Source organism: Protopterus annectens, chromosome 12.part0, assembly GCF_019279795.1.
Source record: "Protopterus annectens isolate FY-2018-M chromosome 12.part0, PAN1.0, whole genome shotgun sequence".
NCBI lineage: Eukaryota > Metazoa > Chordata > Ceratodontiformes > Protopteridae > Protopterus > Protopterus annectens.
The window spans coordinates 1,154,170,675-1,154,186,729 of record NC_056746.1 but is presented as its reverse complement, the minus strand read 5'-3'; the positions used below and the strand labels follow the sequence as shown (position 1 = coordinate 1,154,186,729).

Genomic DNA, 16,055 nt, shown 5'->3' with positions numbered 1-16,055 from the left:
AAAGCCAACCACCTTAGCAGCAGACAGACTCCCTGCTGACTTTTTGCAAATCGCAGCAGAAGCAATCACATACCCTGTAGCCATACTAATAAACAGATCTATCTCAGAAAACTTGGTACCTGGCATCTGTAAATTCTCCCATGTTATACCCCGACACAAAGGAAGGATTCAACTAAACTCACCAACTATCACCCAGCTGCCATTCTATCACCTCTATCTAAACTTCTAGAGAGAGTAGTTCACACACAATTGATGCAGTACCTACAAACACACAAATTACTGTCAGATACTCAGCATGGTTTTCGCCCCATCATAGTACTACCACAGCCCTAATGTAAACTTATCAGCCATTTTTTGACCTTTTCAAAACATTCAACATGGTAAATCACCTTAAACCTCAGCACCTCCTTAATTACTTGGTTTAATAGCTACTTATCAGGATTCCAGCAGGCTGTTCAATGGCAAAATGAACCCCACCCCCTTCCAGTTACTGTACGGGTTCCCCAAGGCTCCATCCTTGGACCTCTACTTTTCTCTCTCCCTTCACAAACCAACTCCACACCTCTACCCCTCATGCTACAGTTATACAATAAACAGATGACTCCACACTTGTATGTGCAGCCCCCTCCCTACAAGACCTCCAGACCATCACCCAAAACTCTTTTCTTGCTGCTGAAACAAGGCTCACTAACACCCAACTCATTCTAAATTCCCAACAAAACCAAGCTTCTTCTTTCTCACCCCAACCATAACCCCTATCATTCAGTATCACATCCAAAAATAACACCACCATCACACCAGTAACACACAACAAACGTCTAGGTGTTGAAATTGACAACAATTTAAAATTCAGTATTCACATCTCTCAAATCATTAAGAAAGTACACAAAAATAGATACCCTCTACCGGAACAAACAATTCCTGACCACAAACTCAAAAGCCACCATCGCTCACACACATCTCTTGTCAACACTCCTATATGCCTCCTCAATTCTAACCAACCTCAGAAAAACAGATCTAGCCAAACTTGAATCTTGTTATAATAAAATCACCAGATTTGCCACTGACTCCCCATACAGATCACATCACTGTGTATCTCTTAAACTTCTAAAATGGTTAGAACTCCCACAACTACTACTCTTAAACCAACTAACCTTTGTTCATAATATCATGCATCATCCTAAAAAAATCCCAGTGCTCCAATACCTTTTAAAACCACATACTAGCTCTCTACATTCCAGCAATAAATCTCTTTTAGATATCTCTAAAGCAAATAACTCAGCAGGGACTCACTTTTCTCAAATTTCATACCTAAAATATGAAATAAACTACCATCCCCTATAACATCCAACTCTAAAGTACAATTGAAAAAACATTTGATATCACATTTAACTGAAACTTGGATCTGCTCTTGCAGCTGTCCTGGCTAATTTTACTTACTGATATAATCTCAAGAGCCTACACCTTTTCATGGCCTAATTCACTCCCTGAATATATACCCACATTGAGAAGGTGTATATCTATATTAACTTCAACTGCGTTCTCTCACAAAAATCCGATATGATCCAATATGCTTTATTTGGTATGTTGCAAGCTACCTCTGTATAATACCAAACACTTAAGGACAATTGCTTAAATACTCTTTAGGTGTTCTCAATCATCCATGTTAGGTCAACGTTTCGTGTATGCATTGTATTTTTGTACGTATACATACTTCTGTACTAATTGTTGTATTTCTTTTTTGTATTTGTTTCTTTTTTATCTGCTGTAATTTGTAACTGGGAGCTTTTCTCCCTGGCCTCAGCTGAAAAAGGACCTGTGTCCAGTTGGACTTTCCCGGTAAACAAATGTAAAATAAAATAAATAAATAATTATTTGAGATTTTAAATACAATGGGCAGACCAGGTAAATTCAGAAGATTCTTACCTGCCATCTGACTCAGCCTGTTTCATTCAGCATAAATAAGAAGTTATAATAACCTATAAAAAGATATAAGGATATTCCTCTTTGCCTCTGAAGCAGCTGCAATAATAAAGTAATGGACGAAGGAACCTATGTCCATTATGGCATTTCTGCACAGTGTGATTTTAGCAAATTCTTAGCTTTAGGAAGTGGTAGTAGACAAGGATAAAGCTTTGTTGTACAACTGCAAGACACAAATCTTAATCAGACTGTGTCTAAGATAACATTAAATTATGACATCTGGGTGTTTCAACCGCATGAGTGTACACCAGAGTCTTTTGCAGAGATGAATCATCTACGCTTTTGTATAGGGAAGGCATCTCTGTAGATCTTGTGCAAATTTAAATTAAGAGTGAATATGACAGCCATCTGTAAACACCTTCTGAAGTAAACATGCATTGATATAGTATGTGTTATCACAGCTGGTCAAGGAATGAAAATCATTAAGCCTGCTTTGAATCTCAATGGGATATATTCAGAAACAAACAGGGAAATACCTCTGTTCTTGAATCTCAATGGGATATATTCAGAAACAAACAGGGAAATACCTCTGTTCTTGAATCTCAATGGGATATATTCAGAAACAAACAGGGAAATACCTCTGTTCTTGAATCTCAATGGGATATATTCAGAAACAAACAGGGAAATACCTCTCTTCTGAGTGAACTGCAGATTCTAAGAATAGCCTCACAGTAGATAAAAATCACAAATAAATCTGAAAGTAATCAGTGTCAGTCATTTGACAGAGTAAGAAGGGTTGTACTGACAAATATTTTTTTTTAGACTGTGGAGCCTTGTAACTTATATATTTGCACTCTGTAGTGACTGCATTCTGCACCGCTGTGGTCTGAAGTTATACATTTTTTTTAATGTATCACAGAAAAAAAATCTGATTTAAAATCATATATCTGTATGTGAGTACATGTTTTAATGATGCTGCTAAGGATGCCTGAAAGAGACTTAAGAGTAACGTAGTTCTTGGCACAAAGGGATGTGTGAGAACTGGGCAAGATGCTTGTTTTGTATTAATAATGGACAGACTGGGTGGATTATGAATATTCTTATCTGTGATCTGATTCAGCATGTTTCTGTGTGTGTGGCTAAGACACAACCAGTGTTTACAGTTTACAAGGGAGTGTCCTTATAACTAGACTTCTATCAAATACTGCTGTGCACAAATAGAAAAACACACACACCTGGCCACATGAGCAGCACTGAACAACACTGTGCACCATCTTCTGATTTTAACTCAGATTCCAAGGGAAATGAAAGCAACACGTTATACTCTTCTGGTAAGTTCTTTTTACCCACAATGTACTAGAAAGGTCATTTTTATTTTCAAAACTCAAGCTTCCAAACTTTATAAAGTGATTTCTATTTTGCTTTGTTTGTTTATCTGTGTGGCTTAGTAACTGAACAGCAAATTGCAGATAGCCTAATAGCACTTATTCGATTCATTTTAGAGCAATTATAATCACCATTAACATTTAACCATCTTAACCAAAAGTATAACCTATCTAATCTATAGAACTGCTCTATACAGATAAACTATTATTTTAAATATAATGTCAGTGATTCTGGGAGCAGAAGGAACTGATGCAAGACCATGGCAATGCAGGTAGCAGGCATACCTTGTACTAAAGAGTGATGGAAGGCAGTTAACTATGATGTATTGTCAGGCAACAATGCATGTGCTTGGCATTTCTCAGGCATGGGGTCCTCAAGGAACAGCCAGAGAAGTACACGGGACCTAACCTTAAACAAGCATGATAGTATCACATGGTCAAACTGGACTCTAATGAGTCGTTTTCTCTCTCTCCTTGGATATTGGATGTTCTTTGAAGATACATATGCTGCCCCCCACTGTTGGCCCATTAATGGAAGTGTATTCATAAGTGTCATTGTATGAGATACTGACCACAGCTGTAGATCTTCACGGGACAGAGCTGGGAAGCAGTATAACGAATGAACATTAACTTGCATATATCTGTCATCCTTCAGCATGACCTGTGAGACAGCTGAAGGATAACACACCCCCTGGGAGAAATATCTTTCTTTCTCTACTGTTATTATAGAGTCATGTGACACATACTTTGGTATAATGGTAGTGCTACACTACGTCATCTCTAGTTTTTTGTTAAAACATTTAAAGTTAAATTTAGTGAAATAACTGCTAACTATAACACAAAATAACTAGATGCAATTTATATCTGGATTTGTGGCATATGAGGATAAACCTTTGACTGTGTCCCACATACCCATGTTTGATTATCAGCCTGGGCACTGCAGGAGAACCCTGGTTAGGAAAATAAATGAAGGGCCCCTCTCAGCCGAAAGGAGCAGGCGCATGCTAGGTTTTCCATGTCCGCAGCACACAGTGGAGACCAGGACCATGGACTAAATGCATCAGCAGTGGATGAGGGGGTCAGGACAAACTGAGAGATGCATCATGTGCACCCATTCACTTCACTCAGTGCTACTCCAGAGCAGTAGATATAATGCTGTTGTTAGCTCAGCTCCTCTTTGCATCTCAGATCACAGCCCTTATACCTTTTCCCAGCTTACTAGCTAACTTGGGCATCAGGGATCTGGGGGTTACCTTGGACATGTAGTCCTGAAGAAATAGGAGAAATACCTAGCATCAGATGGTTAGCTTCAGTTGGGGGGATTATGTACAATTTATAGCAGGTAGGCTGTGAAGGGCAATACCTAAAGACAAATATGAATCCAGTATTTGAGGGTTGGGAGGCTGTCGGTACAGCTACCTAGGACTTTCCTTTTAAGTTCTATTGCTAGCTTGAGTACCTCACACATATGTACCTTACATTGGAGAGAATTATTGCAGAAGTATAATAAATAGACAAAATCCCCAAAAATATAGTCTTCACTGATATATAAATCAGCATTGCATCTAACAGTGACTTACTAATGTCTGCCCTGTTTATAGATGGCAGTTCTAGCTTGTAGCATTCAGTTAAGCTGTGGATGGTTGTCCAAGTTACAGCCACAGGTATGTCTTCTATAAAGACATTTTTTAAATATGCATCAGCAGTTGTGGTATATTGTGTCCTGGTGATGCCTGTAAATGCTTTGCATTTGTCATAAAGGAAAGTAAAACAATAGTTAAGTGACTTAGACAATGTTTGCTGGGTCATAGGTACCGCCATCAAGGCCTTGCTTGCATGAAACACAGTTAATCAGACTTTTTGTTCTGAATACTTAGTATTTTCATTGCTCCTGCATATCTAATGAATATCAAACAATCACTCCCTCTGCTCTCCTCTTATGAAAAAAGACTGCTTAACTGACTGGTTCAATCAGACAGCTGAAATAACTTTCCATACCTCTCAACTGTCCAGATTTTCACAGAATGTCCAGATTTGTAACTCATATTTTTGGTCCGTTACTCATAAAAAATGTGATTTTTTTGATTTTTGTGGCAAAACAGTGAAGACTGACTTCACTAAATAATGACAGGCATTTGATTTTCAGTTTTCATATCCCTCAGAAAATGTACGGTAACACAAAACTGTTTATTCTAGCAACTTTCTAAGTTTAAAAACTGGAACAACAGGTGCAACAACTAAACTCCAAAATAAAAGGCAAGAGGAGGCACTAAACCACTTGAATATTTTAATAAAACCAACAGAAAAATCAATAACGTGAAGTGCTTTTGGTCCGATCAAGTGACCGGACTTCTTCAGACATAATCAAACACCAATTCTGTTGTTTAAAAGCATATTAATTTCCCTCCTCACAATAAGTTAACCAATCAAGTATACCCAAACACTCTCTAATAATTAACAAATTAGCTAATTAACTAAGTAAATAAACATTCTAAAAGGCATAACAATTTTAAAACATATAAACAATATGTATAGCAGTATGTATAAAGGTTACAATGAAGTGACATAGTTCAAACCCTGACCAATAAAGGAATAAAGACAATTCAAATTGAAAAATTGTTGTTTTGTGGGGGAGGTTTTTAACTGCCCTGTATGGTGGCGTAACCCTATGTTATTGTTATTAATGCAACAAGTATGTGCTGGAGGGCTGTAATATTTAGGCTAGTATTAGTACTAGTATTATTATTATAAATTTTTAATTTTTCAGTTAATTAGCTAATTTAAGTTAATTATCTAATTTGTTAATTATTAGAGAGTGTGTGGGTATACTTGATTGGTTAACTTATGGTGCGGAGGGAAATGAATACGTTTTTAAACAACAGAATTGCTGTTTGATTTTCTCTGAAGAAGTCCGGTCACTTGATCGGACAAAAAGCTCTTCACGTTACTGATTTTTCTGTTGGTTTTATTAAAATATTCAAGTGGTTTAGTGCCCCCTTTTGCCTTTTATTTTGAACTTTCTAACTTTAATATTTAAAAATTTCCCTATTTTGGGGGGCTTTGTCCTACCATTATTTTTGGCTGTGTCCAGATTTTGTTGTGCTAACAGGTTTAGAGCTATACTTTAGACATAGTTTACTGATTAGTGCAGACAGCAGTTCTATCAAAGTGGAACACTATGGAGGGTTGGTTATAAAATAAATCCCAAAACAAAGAAATCCTTCTAGATGACGTCACTTTTGCAAAGATTTTTAAAATGACTGGGTGCAAAGACAATCACTCAAAATAAAGCAGTGTCTGATTTTCTGCCATAAAGGATAAATCTCATAGAAGAAATAGTGGATGTTGGGAAAGACCTAAGCACAAAATTCCTTTTAGGAAAGCTATCAATGCAAGGGCAGGGTGATCTGAAGCAGGCAGATATTTCAAAAAGATGCATTTTGACAACAAATAGCACAAGCCTGCCTTGTGTGAGTCAGGTAATTCAGCAACTTGAGAATTAGGCAGCATTTGGGGAGCACAGACTGCTAAGCTGCCCCAAAAGAAAGTCTCTTCCATTTAGTTAGGTAAGACTGCCTGAAGAAGGCCTGCTGGTGCTTTGGAAATCAGATATGCTACCACACTATATGCTAAACTATATGGCATTAACTATATATTTTACCAGATCTTAAGACTTGGATAATACCCCACTGTATAAAAAAAAAAAAAGTAGCAGAAAGTATTCTAAGAACTAAGCTGACATGAGAATGGAGAAAGGAGATTTTGCTGATAGGATGACTGCAATTAAGGGTACAGAGAAGAGGCAACAGCAGCTGGAATTTACTGTAGAAAACTGACAAAGGAACCAAGGTATTGGGCGCAAATAGCGAGAAAGGGAAAGGTAACAGTCTGGGAAGAGACCAAGAAGACATTTGGACTGCAGGCTGGAGACAGCCTTCACTATCAGGAACTGATATCGAGTACAGGTAAAGAGAAAGGGACAGGAGAATCCTAAGTGAAAGACCTGCTTTGGTGAGTTTGTAGTTGAATCTAGAACAGAAGCTGCTGTTATAAAATGGATAATTAGTATGGCATGTAAAATATTGCATAATCACTATTAAGAATCAATCAGAGGACGTTAGAAAAGACTGGGAAGAGAAACTAGATCATCAATTCACACGAAAACAATGGTAGGATATATGTATGGCTCTCAAATATGCAAGGAAGTCTAGAAGATTTAGGATTTTTGCTTGCAAGTGTTTAAATAGATATTTGTATACTCCAAGCAGAATCAAAAAATTTTTCCTCGGGTAGATGCCAAATGTTGTAAGTGTGACAGGGAAGAAAGAGGCAACTGGGACCACATGTTGAGGGTGTGTAATGAGCTGACTACAGAATACTCCATCAGAAATATTAGGTGAGCAAATAGGTAACTAAGGACATTTTTTTTTTTTTTTTGAGCTGGGATACAGGATCTGAACTGCCTAAATATAAGAAGGTCTTGTTAAGTTTACTTCTGATGGCTGCCAAAAAAGCAATTACTAGAAAATGGAAATCAAAATCTAAACCAACTGTATTTGAAATACTGACTACTGTAACAGAGTTAAAAGAACTGGAAGTGGGACCTTTATAAAAGGGTAGGAGTAAATTACATTTTAAAACAATGGAATTGTGGGAACAATGCATGCAGAATAATGTTTGGAGGAGGAGGAGGAGTAAGGTTTGAGAGAAGACAGAAACTGATAAATTTATGCAATGTTGGATTGATGATAATTATACAAAACACTATATGTTATGTATAATGTTTACAACTGTGAAAATGTCAATATAGTTTGTTTTCTTTTATATAAACGCATGTCTGCTAATATCTTATCTGATAATTCAATAAAGGTGTTTAAAAAAAGAGAATAACGATGGCACAGTGGTGCAGCGGTAGCGTTGTCGCCTCACAACAAGAGGTTCTCTCATTCGATTCTCGGCTGGGCTTCTTTCTGTATGGAGTCTGCATGTCCTCCTTGCATTTGTGTGGGTTTCCTCCAGGTGCTCCGGTTTCCTTTCATGTTACAAAGACATGCATCTAGAGCATTTCTCCCAGGGGCCTCCGCTGAAAATTGGCTTTGTTCCAAGTCGAACTTTCCCGGTTAAAAAATGTTAAATAAATAAATAAATAAATAAATAACATTTCCCATTATAGCACTGACTCATCTTCTTCCACCAAGTACCAATTGTAGTCCATTATTTCATAAAAATGCACTATTAGTAACCCAATATGACAATGACTGCAAGATGGGTAATATACTTACTTTAATGAAATATAATATAGTTCTTCAAGCTGGTCTGTAAAACATACCTTGTGTAGCCATAATGACATTAGATTTAATATCAAATGTAGTATTATGAGACTAAGCAAAACGGATAGAAATTATGCCAATGAAATAAACCATCAAATTATAAAAATTATGGCATTGTTAAGGATCCAAGGGCAAAGATTAATTATACTGTAACCAGTATGCATCTAATATCACCTCTAAAGCATACTTTGTAGCCTATCTAATTCTAAAAGGAAGTGTATTTACTCCAGGAAATCACTCTATCATTTTATGCCTGACTGATCTGACCTTTCATTAAAAATAACACTGGGGTTTGTAGCCTTTAAAGAAGTCACCTGAAAGAACCTGAAAAAGTCAGTGGTTTCTTATTAGAAAAATTGCAAGGTTTGGAAAACTTCCAACTATTCAGACAGGTTTCAGGAACTGCCACTATACTATGTTTCTTACTGGTCACTTTAAGGTAATCTCTGTCTGATCTTGCTGTCTGCCTGAAAGCCTATGCTGGGGAAACTAACACCATATTAAGGAATCTAATACTCAAAATAAATCTCGATAACAGAAGAAAGACACCTATATTACACAACACTTTCTAAAATTATTTAACAAGCTTTCCTGATAATCAGAATATGTCCAATTCCTTCAGAAACAAATGGTGGTACAGAGGTTAACATTGTCACCTCACAGTAAGAGGTCCTTCAGTTCGATTCTCGGCTAGGGTGCCTTCTGAACAGAGTCTGCATATCCTCTCTGTGGTCACGTGGGTTTCCTCTGGGTGCTCTGGTTTCCTCCCACATTCCAAATACATGCTGTAGATGAATCGGGCACTCTAAATTGGCTGTAGGTGAGAGTGTGTGTGCAAAAGAATTACCGTGGCACGGCTAGCCACTTGGTGGTTTAAACCTTAGCTCGGGATGATTGTCACTGCTGAAGTGACACCTCGACCCCATGTGCAAAAATAGGAAACGGGGATGAGGATGGATGGATGGAGATATATGGGTCTACTTTAGATGAACAAAATGTTATTTACCTGAAACCCATTTCACCGAGATGAGAAGACAGCATCACAACAGCAATGTCCCAGAACACTGACTATTCACTGCAGGTAAGTATGGCCATCCTGTTGAACTGTGCCCCTTACCCCCACAGCAGTGCGATCTCGGAGTTGGTATGGGGGGGTGGGTTTGTTTTTCTTCCGTTTACATGATTGTTTCGGATGGCCAAGCGGTTACTTACCTGGAGTGAATAGTCGGTGTTCTGAGACATTGGTGTTGTGGTGGTGTCAGTCTTCTCATCTCGGTGAAACAGGTTTTTTGTAAGTGGCATTTCGTTCATCCAAAGTAGACCCATATAGCTATATATATATATATATATATATATATATATATATATATATATACGGATCTAGGACGTTTGCCCGAGTGAGCAAACGACCGAAACCCAAACGGCCGGGCATACTTACGCAAAAGTTCTTTTCACCAAAGAAGCACTTTCATGTAAGTATGCCTGTTGCTGAGGCTGTACTACAGTGTGGATAAGGGAAATTTCTCTTTTCCCCACTGTAGTGCGGTCTCGGAGGGAGAATATTAAAGTGGGGGGTGTAAAATGTAAATGTAGTGTTTTATTTTATTTTTTTTGTAACACGCTTTAACGAAAGCGCTTTTTCGATAAAAGCGCTTTCATTAAAGTGTGTTCGGTTATTATGGATTCGGACATTTGCTCACTCGAGCAAACGTCCTAGATCCATATATATATATGGATCCATATGAGTTCGTCGACAGTTCATAAGAATGACACTCACTTCTTCGACATGACATCATCGACCGTTCATATTATCGACATGTCAGGTATGCGATCTTCCCCCTTGCAGGACCCATGTTAGCACTTGTTTCTGTGTTAAGGTAAATTGTACAGAGTCACGTAACACCCTAATCGTGTCAACACAGAAACAAGTGCTAACATGGGTCCTGCAAGGGGGAAGATCGCATACCTGACATGTCGATAATATGAATGGTCGATGATGTCGTGTCGAAGAAGTGAGTGTCGTTCTTATGAACTGTCGACGAACTCATATGGATCTATATATATATATATATATATATATATATATATATATATGTGTGTGTGTGAGCCATTCAAAATGTAGATACTCAGAAAGGCATTATTAGAATGTAGGCAACACAAAATGTAGCCAATTCAGAATGTAGACAGAGGTAAGTGGGTTGGTATTAGGGCTGGGAATGTGTTTGTGTGAGTGCGGGCAGGTTAGGATTAGGGAATGGGTCAGGTAGTGAGATAGCTTTGGTGTTGTGCTTGTTTGTTGGTGCATGTGTCTGAACTTGCTCTAAGGTTAGGTGCAGGGTTAGGCAGGATTAGTATGCATTAGTAAAGTGCTTAGCAACGTATGCTAACCCTAACCTTAACCCTACACCTAACCCTGCTCCTTACCTTAGAAACACCTTATTAATACATGCTAACCCTAACTCAGTTAATACCCCCAACCATAACCCTGTACCTTACCTTATAAAACCCTTTTATGTATCACTACCACTATTCAGATGAACCATGTCCTGTGCTATTAGCATAGTTTGTTTTTATTTTGTTTCATTTTAGTGTATTTTTAGTGTAAGCTGATTACCAGACAAGAATGGGCATTTTTTTTTTGCTGTTAATTTAATCTGGTTTTTTGTCTTCATTTTGAGTATTTGTTTTTGATGTTTCTCTGTATTTTTGTGTTTCATGTTTTTAAATTTACACACACACACACACACACACACACACACATATATATATATATATATATATATATATATATATATATATATATATATATATATATATATATATATATGGAAAACATCCATATAATTGAATGTTCATAATATAAAATGTTTTTTATGCCTGCAGAAGTGATCAAAACTCAGTCAATCACCTCTACCAGCATTAAGTTTGTGCGAGATAGTGAAAAGTGGGGATAGGGACTTTACCCTTTCCCCACTGTAGAGCGATCTCGGAGTCGGTATATATAATTAGCAGGAGGGTGTGCAGGAAGACCTGCCCCTGCAAAAAAAAATGTGGGTTTTTTCATTCTTATGTGTTTTAATCTTACGGGATTAATGTTTAGGTGTCTGACATTAGTGCACTTCGATATTTCTGAGTACACCCTATATACACTGTAAAGGAGAAAATATCAGTATGGGGTTAGTGCAGTCAAGCCGCTTGAAAAGCTTAGCAATTATTACTACCATTGTGAGGAACAAAATTAGTTGGTGTTATAATTAGAGGGAATAAAACACAACTGAGCAAGAAAATGATCGGACTTGTGCAGCCTTCCTTCTGATGTTTACAGATTTCAGAATGAATATAGTCTCTAACTTAAAAAGAAGACAAGCAGTTACGAATGATGGAAGAATAGTTCATCTAAGAAATGCTACTGTTTCTGCTTTTCACTATCATTGACAAAGATCCCAGTTTTATGTCCCTGACAGTTGATTATTCCCATCTCTGTGGGGGACAGGAGGATATTTTTCAACGGCAATAGATTATAATGCTTTAACATACAGAAGTGATGTCCACAGTACTGTATGATCTACATCAATTATTACACACAGAAATATAGTGAAAGAAATGATCTAATTTGTGAAGTATTATTATTATTATTATTGTTTTTGTTTTTGTTGTTGTTGTAGTTGTCACCAGTCATATGTAGTAAACTTACAAGTAATAGCCCAGTAATAGAACTGAGAGGGAATTTATAAAAAATGCATGGCAAATGATGTAACCGACGCAAACATACGCACACTTACAAGAGAGAGAGCGAGAGAAATGCAGACCCAAAGAGAGAAGGCAAAAATAAAATAATTATGGTGAATAGAAAACTCAAGTGCCATTTGGAAAAACAGCAATGGATGGAGTGACAGGTGCAAGTAGTGAGTATCACCATCTCTTTGATGTTTAGGTATCCCCAGCCCCATGGCAGAGAAAGATAAAGCTCTGACTATGACAGAGATAAAGACCTGAGATAAAATAGAAGTCTGAGGCTGGAGGCGCTGTGTGTGTGTGTGTGTGTGTGTGTGTGTGTGTGTGTGTGTGTGTGTGTGTGTGTGTGTGTGTGTGTGTTGTGTGTTGTATGTGTTGTGTGTTGTGTTGTGTGTGAGTCTGTGTGTATGAGTATCTGTGTGCGTTTGTGGTGTGTGTGAACTGATTAGTCTCTCCTGGGGGAGGTGATCAGGTCTGCAGCACCAGAGGTGCCACACATGGTGGGATTCAGGCAGTAGTACCACACTACAAGAAGACAACTAATATTAGCATAAATGTTGGAATCAATACTCAAGCAGTTAGGGATGTAGAAAAAAATATCCCTTGGTGAACTGTCAAAGATTGCATTGCACCAGAGGTGTGTGTGTGTGTGTGTGTGTGTGTGTGTGTGTGTGTGTGTGTGTGTGTGTGTGTGTGTGTGTGTGTGTGTGTGTGTGTGTGTGTGTGTGTGTGTGTGTGTGTGCATACTTTGGCTCCATATAACATGCTGCACAGCATAGAAGGATGATTTCCTGATTACAACCTAAATAACAGAAGGACAATCAGCAGTAAGTTCTGGAGAAGCTTGGCAGGAAAAGGTGGATGTGAAAGGCTGATGTTAGCACAACCATCCTGGGTAGAGGAAGGTGGTCTGGTTTGCTACAGAATCAGCACTTACTTGACAGAAAGGAACATGACAAACAGCAGATGGCTGAGACATGGGCTTGGCTCTGCTAGGCCACGTTTGTGTGGTAGCTTTTATGTGGCATGTGCAAGAATGTGCACACGTACAGTGGAATGCATTGCAGGCTGTTCCTTCTGTGAGAGTGCATGTCAGCCTCTTGAGAGAGAGATTAAGATCAAAAACACAAAAAGACCATAACAGCTGCCTGAATGATAGCCTTCCACAATCGTGTCTCATACAACAGGGGCAAAATGGTCTGACTGACTGAGGGATGTTGGGTATTGGCAGGGAGGTAGTGGGAGAATAAAAAAAGTACATATTTTGAAACTGTTTGTCGTTGCGCAGTCTTTGGAACACATAAATGGAGCTGAGCCCTGTTATTGTATTTGTGAATGTTCACTTTTTCTGTCCTGTCATTATACAGTCTGTTCTATTTTACTGTTTCCAATTGCAATGTAGGGGTTAGAAGTTGGATCTTTAGATGTAAAGCTGTGGCAGGCCAAGATCCATGTTTCTGAACTGGCTATTTTCACTGGACCTAACTCCTAGGCAGATAAAAGGTGCCTTCCCTCCAGTTTATTCCTTGTCAATAACAACAACTCTACCTCTCCTTTGTGATAAAACACAACTACAACCATCCTAATGTTATCCAAGAGATGCTTATGCATGTGATCTGTATTCCATGATTTTGTTTACAGTTAATTTAAATTCTTCCCACCTGGACACAATCTTATGTGTACTAATATTACATGATTTTTGTAATCAGTAAATTGAAAAGCCATTGCTCAAGCTAAGCCATTCATGCAGTATTTTGCAGAGTCCTGAGAAACTAAACGAGTCCTTAGAAACAGTGTTTGTAAGAATAAAGCAATTTCAGAAATAAATTCTTCAGTATGTCTTAACACATTATAACTAATGAGATTTTGTCTCTTTGTATCTCTATATTAGTGTTGAGGGACACAAAATTATTTCTGCATTCTGGACAATACCTCATCTACTTCATCTTAATGTTATACCAAATCCCTGAGCCAAAATGACAGTGTTCCATTAGGAAATGATACTCACACCCAAGATGACAGTACTGCATTAGGAAATGATACTCACACCCAGAATGATAGTACTCCATTAGGAAATGATACTCACACCCAAGATGACAGTACTGCATTAGGAAATGATACTCACACCCAGAATGATAGTACTCCATTAGGAAATGATACTCACACCCAAGATGACAGTACTGCATTAGGAAATGATACTCACACCCAGAATGATAGTACTCCATTAGGAAATGATACTCACACCCAAGATGACAGTACTGCATTAGGAAATGATACTCACACCCAGAATGATAGTACTCCATTAGGAAATGATACTCACACCCAAGATGACAGTACTGCATTAGGAAATGATACTCACACCCAGAATGATAGTACTCCATTAGGAAATGATACTCACACCCAGAATGATAGTACTGCATTAGGAAATGATACTCACACCCAGAATGATAGTACTCCATTAGGAAATGATACTCACACCCAAGATGACAGTACTGCATTAGGAAATGATACTCACACCCAAGATGACAGTACTGCATTAGGAAATGATACTCACACAGACCAATCTGTTCTGGGCAAAGGTCATGTACTCTAGTACTCCTAGAATCACATTTTGTTGGGACAATAATTAAGATATAATATTGCACCATACCTCTCAACTGTCCAGATTTTCATAAAATATCCAGATTTTTGCCTCATATTTTTGGCTTGCTCCTGTAAAATCCACTTTTTTATGTTCAGAACTGCATAGGGCACACTTTCAGATGTAGTTCTTATATAACAGTCAGCGAGAGAGCAGTTGTATTATAGGTTCATAGGTAGGTACTAGGCTATCTGCCTGAAGGCATTTATAAGCCTAGCTGGAATGTGTTGGCTTTCACCCCCCCCCTTGGATTAGTTCCCTGTGCCTCTGTCCAGCAGAGCCACTGAAGTGATCCCCGGGGTAAACTTTCTGTTTCCCATCCACTCATCAAGGTTTCTCTTGAAGAGTGTTAGTGAGGGGCTCTGCCTAATGTAGACTGGAATCTTGTTCCAGAGCATGGGAAGTCTTTGGGACAGGAATCTATCCCTCCAGCACGTCCTATTTATTGTTGTGGTGAGGTTTAGATCCCTAGAGCTTGTGGCTCGAGGGGATATGGTTTTCTTTAGATCGAGCATGTCCATCAATTCTGGGTTGGACATGACCTTGTATGTCAGGCAGAGATCACCTCTGAGTAGGCGGTATGCAATCGAGTACAGCTGGAGCTTCTTCAGTCGAGCTGCATAAGGCATCTGTTTGAAGCCAGTGATCCTCTTGGTGAGGTACTTCTGTGGTCTTTCCAGCTGTTGCAGGTGTCTTGTAAGGTACATCCCAAATGGGGCGTTGTACTCTATGATGGGTCTGACGAGTGATGCATAAAGGGGCACAATGACCTCTTTTGATCTGGATGCAAACCCTTTTGTGATTAGGTGGGCCACATAGAAGGATTTTCTAACCACTTTGGCAATGTGATTATCAAAGGAGAGATTACTATCTACTTGGGTCCCCAGATCCCTTATTACATCTTCTGTATTTAGGAGGATACCACCTATGTGGTAGTTTGTGGATACTTTGTTTTTTCCAAAGGGGATGACTATGCACTTTTTGACATTTAGCTTGAGGCCATGGTTCTGACACCATTTATCCATCTTAGTGAGATCCTTT

At 38.4% G+C, this 16,055-nt stretch overlaps 1 protein-coding gene across 2 annotated transcripts in view; it reads left to right on the top strand.

The window, feature by feature from the left end:
* The first annotated feature begins 3,142 nt into the window (after positions 1 to 3,142).
* Positions 3,143 to 16,055, top strand: part of TLDC2 (TBC/LysM-associated domain containing 2) — a 379,676-nt gene continuing 366,763 nt past the window's right edge. Inside the window, exon 1 of one of the 2 annotated variants that reach the window (XM_044090181.1) lies at positions 3,143 to 3,254. In XM_044090181.1, coding sequence (XP_043946116.1) covers positions 3,228 to 3,254 — 27 coding nt within the window. In that variant the 5' untranslated portion in view covers positions 3,143 to 3,227. The remainder of the gene's footprint in view (positions 3,255 to 16,055) is intronic. The other variant, XM_044090183.1, reaches the window with a different exon arrangement.